Genomic DNA, 10,000 nt, shown 5'->3' with positions numbered 1-10,000 from the left:
AAAATACATTTCCAATACATGTGGTGATGATAACTACTGGATACACAACATAAGAAAATAAGGGTTGGTGCAGGAAGCCATCAGGCCTACACTACACGTGGCAGTCCCTGTAGGAAACACGCTTGAATATTTCCACCTATTACTCCCATGCATAAATTTGTCTTATCTTCTTTTAAAGCTCCCTAATGATTACTCAGCACTAACCAGAGTAAAAAAAGGAAAATAAATAAATAAAATAAATAAATAAATAAATCAATAAATAAATAAATAAAATAAAAACTTATATTACAGGAAGTTGCCTGTTTAAGAGGAAAATATCCTTTTTTTAGGTCATGGAGAAAAATCAAGCGCAAAAAAACTAGTAAAGAAAATAAAAAAGATCGAAAAAAAAAATATATAAGAATCGCGCACAGTACACCTCCTAAAACGACACAGGAGATGAAGCGGAGTCAGCATCGTGGCTCACAAATGAAGCAATGAAGCAGAGTCGTAGTACACGGGCGGCACACGGCGGCACACTGGCAGCCAGATTACCGTATGCAAATGAACACGCTTTCAGATCCGTAAGATAATCTGAACGTAAGCTTTATTGCAGCCGACGAATGCCCGCGTGATTACCCTAAATTATCACCGATTAGGATCAATAATGTCAAGTGTAATTACCGACAATTAATCGGATCCCTAATTAGGCAACAAGTACAAACAGGTGATATGTTACCTGGCGAGGTCAAAAGGTCAAGGCCAAGCAGATTCCTGGCCTGATGGAGTGCTGACCTAACGTAACCTAATTATCATACAAGTACAAATATTTATGGGGGTTTCCAGTCACGCTGCTCCTGTAGACAGGGCGGAATCAAAGCATCCGATCTTATCAACTCTTCCTCTAACTGAGTGTCTTCAGCCTCTCTCACCGCCGCAGTGTTGCATCCCTTGCTATCTTCTACCTCTATTTTCACGCTAACTGCTTTTTTTTGTATTTCTTCCTTCCTGTGACTTAAACTCTGTCTACGGAGAGATTTAAGACTTATCCTCCAATAATGATGACCTTGACACCTTTTTTTAGGGACTGGCACCTAAGTGGGCCTTTTTTATTTATTTATTTTTTTAGCTCTTTTTGTTGCTTTTGGCCAGTTCCCTCTTACATAGAAAAAAACAAAGAACAGATGATAAGATCAAGTCCATTTACCTTCTTGGTCCGTGATGAAGTGCTAACCTAACCTAATGTAACCTAATTAGACACAAGTACAAACCTAATCTAATGTAACCTAATTGGATACATGTACAAACAGGTCAAAGATTACGAAGCGAGGTCAAAATGCCAAGGTCACTCACCTTCCTGGTCGGTGATGGCGTCTGACATGGCGTAGGTGGTGGTGACGGCGAGCAGCAGGCTACCCACCACCGCCCACGCCGCCACGCCCACGTCCGGTGTCATGGTGGCGCCGCGGGCCTTATGGTGACTCTCCCGGACCGCGTTTTCTTTATCCTGTCCTGTTTTGTGTTTCTCGTGGCTCCACCGCACCATGCGCTCCTTCTCTCCCGTTTTCTGTCTCAGTTGTTTTAGTTGGTTCACTCGCATCCCGTTTTCTTCACCTCTCACGTTTCTGTTTTATTCACGTGGGTTTTAAATTTTCTATTACTTTTTTCTTACTCAAACTTTTTTTTTATTATTGAAAGTTATCGTTTTTTTTTTTTTTCTTATTCCACGTTATTGCTGTTTTATTCACTCACTCTCTTTCTCTCTCTAACTCTCTATCTCTTAAAAAATTTCGCCCTCTCTCTGGTTTCATGCTCTCCCACTCTCTCTTCACCTCCCGGAGTACTGGTCCTCTTGTCCTGAGTGCGCGAAGTGGGATCTAAACTTGTTGTTGCGCATCAGCAGAGGGATTCATGAACTTAGCGAAGCCTTCCCCACGACAAAGGGATTCCAACTTGCACGTGAGGAAGAGGAATTTAAGTCTGTGTTGCAATCGGGTTAACAATTTTTCTGTTTTCGGTGTTTCTATGGATTTTCGGCGAATATTTTTGACTTGTTCTAGTTTCTGAAGATTTTGTTGTGTATTTTCAAACTTTTCATCCTTCTCTTCATTATTTTCGTAAGGATTTTTGCTCGTTTCAGATTCCCTTACGTAATTTCAAACTTTTTTCCGGCTTATTTTTATTTGCTCTTAGTGTTCTTTTGATTTTTTCTCCTCTCTTTCTCACCCTCTTTTCTTTCTTCCGTGATTTGGTTATTTAAAGAGCGGCCACTCAAGATTGAGGTGGGATTACGGTGATTTAAACTTATTATTTCGCCTCCACTGAATAGGAAGTTGAAGTTTTCATTGGAATCAGAACCTTTTTCAAACTTCCCAGAGTGATTTGAAATTACGCTCTTTTCCTTTTCTTCTTCCTCTCTTTCTAATGATTCGTAAATTTAAAGTTTTCTTCCTATTGTGTTTTGTCTTATCTTTCCTTTATCTCTTCCTTCTGCTTATCTCTCTTCCTTCAAACTCTTCCTTCTTCAGTCGGTGGATCAGTTCAAAGTGGAGTGATCCTAGTGGCGTGGCAGCCGTTGCAGGAGCGGAACGAGCCGTTAAAACAGTGGAATGCACCTTCACACTTAATGGAATGTCAGATCTAGATTAGAGAACACACAAGAGCGCTTTACTGTACCGGAGTGAGTCATAGCAGGGTGAATAAGCTCTCTGAATGGACTGGGGTTTCTGTGGAATGGACACCTTTATGGCAGTGGAATGACAGCTTAATTACAAACGTCTGATATTCTCTTACAGCAGAGTGCAATCTTGGGTGGGAAGGGGGAGGGGGGAAGAGCGTTATATTCGTTATATTGCAGTGGATTAAGCTCTCTTACGTAGTGGAATGGTATCTACACTTAGGTGGAATGAGCTGCTCAGGTGGAAGGAGTGAACGAGAAGTGGAGTGAATGAGAGCCCTTTCTCTTTGTGGATTAGCTCTTAAGTGTTGGCAGAACGAATTTTTCAAGTGGAGTAAATATTGATGGAGTGTTCTTAGTGGATAAACTCTCTATTTATATCCAAGAGAGTTGGTGGATGACTTCACACTTCTTTCCCTTTGTGGATAACCTCTTGAGTGTGGACTAGGTGGTCTCAAGGTGGAGTAAAGTGGTTCTATTTGTGGGTGGGTCTTCAACTGGAGGCCGAAAGAGCTCTGGTGTTTAAGTTCACGCGTCCCTTCCTTGCGGGTAAGCTCTGAGTGGCGGCCGAGTAAGCTGCGGTGGATGAATGAGTTATCTAGCAATCTCCAAGTGGATGACGGTGCGGTGGAAGGTTGGGAAGGGTAACACGACGCCGGGCAGGCTGATGACGTACGTACAGGCAGAGAAAGTGACGCCACAAGGAACAGGAACTAACTTACTTATTTGTGTTTCGTAGTAAGAGGAGACGTCTCTCTCTCTCTCTCTCTCTCTCTCTCTCTCTCTCTCTCTCTCTCTCTCTCTCTCTCTCTCTCTCTCTCTCTAGCTTCAGACCCTTAACAATAACAACAACAAATTGGCAAGCGAGTAAACAAAGCTTGTATTTCGTGGTCAAAGGGAGATGCGGAGAAGGAACAAGTGAGAGAGATGATAAAAGGGTATGAAAAGGAGGGAAGAGAATACTGGTGTGTGTGTGTGTGTGTGTGTGTGTGTGTGTGAGTCAAGAGATTATCCCTCTTAATTAACGTTTCTTTCCCTTTCTCCTTCCTTTCACACTTCAGCAAGCTACTTCAGCAGCAGCAGCAGCGGAGACAGGCAGACAGACAGACAGACAGACGGATGAATGTACCGCCCCGCTGATCGCTGATGATAATGATGATGTCAACTCGTGAAGGCTTCAAGTGAGTCGCTGCTTCGTTCAAGGCGTGTCAGGGGACGATTCGAACCCTATTAAGAGCAGCATCAGTCATAGTGAGGCATCAAGACGAGGTTCAAAGCAGAGGAGGAGGGGGAAGAGGAGGATGGCACGCGAGGCTTTATCTTCGTTGTCGATGCGAAGTCCTCGAGGAGAGAGGCGACGAAGACAAGCCTTGGTGTTTCGGGGCTCCGGGGCGAGGGTCGGCGGAACACTGGGGGTCAAACGCATAGTTCTCCAGGACATAGTGGGCTCGGAGCGTCACGAGGAGGGCGAGAGACAGTTTCGAGGATCCTAATAGGTTTCCAATGGTCGTGGAGACGCTGAGAGCCGAGGTAAGGAGGCTTCCAAACTCTCCAATTTCGATACTAAAAGGTTCACCGCGGCTTGAGGTATTTCACACAGATTACTGGAGGGATCGAGGCTTCTCTTCTCCCCCTAACCTTTTGTATTGATTTTCATTCATATCTCGCCGCCCGTCAAATGGAATCCAGGCCCGAAAAGATGCAGGTTATGAATCAAATAGGCAAGGATTTGGATTCTTATCAACTTTACCAACTATCACGTGCTACTTAATATCTTTTTTAGAATTACTTAATTTTAGGGCTTCTTGAATGCGTTTAGATGCTTTTTTAAGTGTTCCGAGGACCTTTGGGCTGCAGGGGGGCGCAGGCAAGTGGGTAACCCTTAAGACTGCTTAGTGCTACTGTGTGAACTATACTTGGCTAGTTACTGGAGTGGTATTGGTGTGGGTGGGTTGGTTACTTACAGCTTAGGGGCGTAAGGGCTTTCAAAAGGCGTTCATTCATGAGGTGCCTTGACCGCTAAGTATAAATGAAGAGGAAAGTAAGGGGAAGTAATAATTTATCTCTTTTTTCCTTTATAAGTGGCTAAAGTTTTCTAAATGTCACGTTTTCTTGTTTTTTCTTCCACTCAAGTAACAAAAGTAATAAGGTAATGAAGGAAAACACACCAACTACTTACTACACACTACCACGATTTTCTGGTGTATTTTATGTATTTATTTATTTTTTTATGATTATTATATAATTGTTGTATTTACTGTGTGTTTTTTTTTTAATGGTTCACTAGAGTGGTTCACTAAGAAGCTCGAGGCACCACGGGGAGTATTCAAAAGTGGTTCGGTGACGGTTCTACAATCACCACTAGCTAGCTACCAGGAAAGACAGACAGACAGACAGACAGACCAACCGACAGACACAGACTTAACAGACAGGCAGGGTTAAATAAGGTCGCTTCGGAGAGCTTCAAATGCTTCGTTCGTTCGTTCGTTCACACTCGTTCGAACGCAAGCTTCCTTCAGACGATGCAAGAGTTCAGAATACATATAATTTTTTTTTTATTTTGGAATATATACTTTTCTTAACGACCATAAAATTTGAAATGGTAAAATTTGAAGTTATTTTTTTAAGCTTCAGGGTTAAATATTTTGGAAAGCTTAAGTTGTGGGGGCAATTTTAGCGTTTCGAAAAGCTGAACTGCTTCATATGCCTGCAGTTCAAAAAGCTTCATTAATTTATGCATATATTTCACAACTTTAAAGGCTTTTTTAGTTTATCCATAAGCTTATTTGGTGAGTTTATATAAGATTCCTCAAGACCAGGCAAGCTTCAGAGATTCAATGGGCGACGAATCATGCTTCATTGATTCAAAAGCTTCACAGGACATTAGGTGCAGTACGTTTTTCATGCAAGTCACAAGCTTCAGTGATTCAGTGACTCCCTCCAACACGATGCAGGAGCCTGACACACAGCAGACCAACGCGGGACATTCCAGGGCTTCGCAAACCGCCAGTTCGGAGCTTCACTCACTTGATGATCCACCAGCCACTCACAAACAAGCAGACAAACGAGGGGAATGAACAAACATCACCACAAACAGGATACTTTTTTTCTCTCTCTTTTGTTCCTCTTGAGAAAAAAATCTCCCTCTATATATTTTTTTCTTTTTAATGTTTTCTTTATTGCTTTTCCCAGGTAAGATTAATTACCTGGTGTTAATTGCGATTAGCAGGTTATTTGCTTGTTTAATAGGGATTTAATCTTCCTTTGAGATTAATTAGGTAAAATGCCTTTGTAATGATGATATATTTTTCTTATTCCTCTTCTTCTTCTTTTTCCTTTTCTTCTTTTTTCTTGTTGTGTTGTTATTATCTTGTGTTATTACTGTAAGCGTTCTTTTCTCCAACTTTTCTTGTTTCTATTATTTTCTTGTCTTTATTTTCATTTGTTTCCTTTTTTCTTCATAATTTTAGTTTTTTTCAATATTTCATGTTTATTTATCTATGTATTCATTAGTTTTTATTATTTTCTTTCCATTCACTTTAACATATTTTTTTTTCTTCATTCACTTCATTTATCACACTTGCGTCTATTATTATTATTATTATTTATTATTATTGCTTCCTTTTCACCACAAACACACACACACCATAAAGAAAAAGAAACACCGAAAACTTTCCTCCCTTTTTCTCTAAATGGTACGAGATAATTCTGTATATAAATATTTTCCAACTCTTTTTTCCCTGTATTTTCACAAAGTTTCGATCACTGTCAGAGGGAATCGTTCAGAGACTCACAGTTTTCACAGCCTTTCGTTCCTTCCCTCACAGTTTCGTCCCCTATTGAGTCAACTCTCTAAGGGGGGAGAGGCACACGGGGGGCGGGGGAGAGGGGCGGGTGAGAGTGACTGTGGAAGTGAGAGTGAAGGAGAGGCTGTCAAATGATAAAAAGTAGATAAAGAGAGAGCGTGTGAGAGTACCAGATAAAAAAATGGTGATATTTCTTTCCCGCTCTTTTCTTTATTTTCTTTTATTTACCTTTTTTTCGTATTTCCTGTTTTTTTTGGTGATTTATTTATTTTTTTACTCTATTTCTCTCTTTTATCTTTACTTATCTTTTCTTTCTCTCCTGGCACAGCTGTTCCTTATTGTTCTTGTTCTTCTTCCTCCTTCGTTTCTTTCTCTTCCTTATCTGAAAAAGGAAGAAAGAGTTGTGTTAACAACAATAACAACAACAACAACAACAACAACAACAACAACAACATCTGACAGGGATTCGCTGCGAGAGAGAGAGAGAGAGAGAGAGAGAGAGAGAGAGAGAGAGAGAGAGAGAGAGAGAGAGAGAGAGAGAGAGAGAGAGAGAGAGAGCATAAATTAACAGCATTCCAAGCCTTGAAAGCAGGTAAACCAACAACAAGCAGAATCTCGTTTTCTGTGATGAAGAGGCGGTGTCAAGAGAGAAAATGGAGAGGGTGATTGAAGGAGAAACAATTGTAAAGGCGAACAGGAAGGAATTGCATAGTAAATCAAACTCAATGAATGATTGGACTATAGCCAGACTAGACAAGAATAGAGGTGGGGGGAGGAGGAGGAAGAGGAAGAGGAAGAGGAGGAGGAGGAGGAGGAGGAGGAGGAGGAGGAGGAGGAGGAGGAGGAGGAGGAAGATAGATTGGAAAGAGGAAAGATGACTGTCCAGGGAAGAATGTGGGTTACCTCTTATTGTGTGTGTGTGTGTGTGTGTGTGTGTGTGTGTGTGTGTGTGTGTGTGTGTGCGCGGGAGCAGTGAGGCGTGACTGGTCTAATGGAGAGGCCGAGAAACGAGACGAGAGAGAGAGAGAGAGAGAGAGAGAGAGAGAGAGAGAGAGAGAGAGAGAGAGAGAGAGAGAGAGAGAGAGAGAGAGAGAGAGAGAGAGAGAGAGAGAGAGAGAGAGAAAACTGTCCGTCTATTAATTTTTTTCTTTTCAGCACATAAAACCTCAAGTCAAGGTGTGTGTGTGTGTGTGTGTGTGTGTGTGTGTGTGTGTGTGTGTGTGTGTGTGTGTGTGTGTGTGTGTGTGTGTGTGTGTGTGTGTGTGTGTGTGTATTATTCAACACTGCATTTAATAAACCAACTTCACACAACACTTTCCTTTCCTCTCTAAATAACGCAATACATTTTTCCTCCTCCTCCTCCTCCTCCTCTTCCTCACTCCTCCCCCATCGTCTTTCCTAACCCAGTTCTCTCCCTTCTCATCTTCCTTCTCCTCTATCTACCTTCAAATCTGTTTATTCCATCTCTATTTTTCTTTTCTTCTTTCCTTTCTTTTTCATCTCTTCCAATCTTTTCGCTTTCTGTAACCTTCCATTTTTCCTTCGTCCTTGTTTTCCCTTTTTTCCTTTACTTTTTCCAATTTCTTTTTTCATTTTCTAAACTCCTCCTCCTCTTCCTTCTCTATTTCCATCACTTTCCTGCCCTTTCTGTCTTCCAAACTTCATTTTTCCTCCTCTTTCTCCTCTATCTACTTCTCTTTTCAGTCTTTCCATCTTCTAAACTCCTCCTCCTCCTCTGTTGCTGTTTGGCTTTCCTTTGTATTCCTTTGTGTATCCCCATCTCTTTCCTGCCTTCAACATCTACACTTCTCCTCTTCCTTAATTCTAATCACTCTCAGCCAACCACCAACCACCACCACCTCTTCCAACTCCTTTAATCTTTCTCACCTTCGTAAACTCCACTTGCTCCGCCTCAGCCTCCACACAGCGGCCAGGTGAGGCAAGGTAAACACGGAGCAACACAAGACTGGCGCAACACAAGCTTAACATAAACACAACGGGAAGCCAAGCATGGAACATTAAGCCTTTTATGGGAAGCGAGAGGAAAGGAAAGCCATTAATTATGTAAGGATAAACACAAAAAGATATATTACTAGTGGCAGTGGTGGTGGTGGTGGTGGTAGTAGTAGTAGTAGTAGTAGTAGTAGTAGTAGTAGTAGTAGCAGTGGTGGTGTGTGTGTGTGTGTGTGTGTGTGTGTGTGTGTGTGTGTGTGTGTGTGTGTGTGTGTGTGTGTGTGTGTGTGTGTGTGTGTGTGTGTGTGTGTGTGTAGGTTAATTAAAAAAAGACACGTGCAGAAGGAAGGAAGAAAGGAAGAAAGAGCGAGAAAAAGAAGGTAAGAAAGAAAGAGAGAAAAAAATAATGTTGCAAAAAATATATATATATATAAAAAGTAACGCAACAAGACTAATTAACGGACTGTTGTGACAGGTGTTTTTGACGAGTCTCTCTCTCTCTCTCTCTCTCTCTCTCTCTCTCTCTCTCTCTCTCTCTCTCTCTCTCTCTCTCTCTCTCTCTCTTATATGTTTTGCGTAAGTAAGAGAGGGAAAGGGAATGTCTCCTTTACATCTCTCTCTCTCTCTCTCTCTCTCTCTCTCTCTCTCTCTCTCTCTCTCTCTGCGCATGGACAAGGATTAGCGAAGTCTGTTGTGCAACTCACTCGTCTGAAACAAAAGCGAGAGAGAGAGAGAGAGAGAGAGAGAGAGAGAGAGAGAGAGAGAGAGAGAGAGAGAGAGAGAGAGAGAGAGAGAGAGAGAGAGAGAGAGAGAGAATGTACCTATACATAGTGAATAAATGCAGCAAGGAAACTCTCTCTCTCTCTCTCTCTCTCTCTCTCTCTCTCTCTCTCTCTCTCTCTCTCTCTCTCTCTCTCTCTCTCTTTCGTGTTCTGAGTTAACAATTCATACATGGGAGGAAGAGGGAGAGAACGAAATGGAGGAAGAGAGCGAAGATAAAGAAGAGGAGAAAGAGAAAGAGAAGAATGAAAAAAGGAGGAGGAAAAAGGAGGAAAAACGGAAGAAAAAAACAAAAAACAAATCAAGATAATGAAAAAGCATTACAAAAACAACACATTTGGCAACATTACAATAAGAAGCAAGGTAGAAACACTAAATAAAACACAACTGGCAACACAGCTAATGAGTAGCCAGCGTTGTGTATTGCTCCGCCCAGTGTTGCCTGTGTGTGTTGCGTGTGTGCGTGCGTGCGTGTGAGTGTTGAGGTGTAAGTGTATTGTCTTGTGTTACTTAATTAGTGTGTTTCTGTTGTAATGTGAGTATCTAATTGTTTTTTTTTTTTTGTTTTTTTATTTCCTATTATTTACTGTTTATTTGTCTATTTATTTACGTGTTTGTTTGTTTGTTTACGTGTCTATTTCTTGTTTTTTTTTATTTTTGACGTCTCAAGGCTGAATAATAAAGAATAATGATAAAGAATAATGATTAAACGTTGATGATGATGCTGTAATGATAATGACAATGAATGCTGTAATAATAATGACAGTGATAATAACAATAATAAAAAAGGAGGAAAAGAAGAAGA

The 10,000-nt window shown here is 41.2% G+C and overlaps 1 protein-coding gene across 5 annotated transcripts in view; it reads right to left on the bottom strand.

The window, feature by feature from the left end:
* The window catches only part of LOC135092280 (hemicentin-2-like), a 261,861-nt gene that overhangs the window by 131,007 nt on the left and 120,854 nt on the right, over positions 1-10,000 (bottom strand). For all 5 annotated transcript variants that reach the window (XM_063990731.1, XM_063990732.1, XM_063990733.1 and 2 more), the window contains one exon: positions 1,333-6,844. In XM_063990731.1, the coding sequence (XP_063846801.1) occupies positions 1,333-1,579 (247 nt within the window). In that variant the 5' untranslated portion in view covers positions 1,580-6,844. The remainder of the gene's footprint in view (positions 1-1,332; positions 6,845-10,000) is intronic.

Source organism: Scylla paramamosain, chromosome 39, assembly GCF_035594125.1.
Source record: "Scylla paramamosain isolate STU-SP2022 chromosome 39, ASM3559412v1, whole genome shotgun sequence".
NCBI lineage: Eukaryota > Metazoa > Arthropoda > Malacostraca > Decapoda > Portunidae > Scylla > Scylla paramamosain.
Note: the sequence above shows the minus strand (reverse complement) of the source record. Positions and strands in the feature narration are given on the sequence as shown.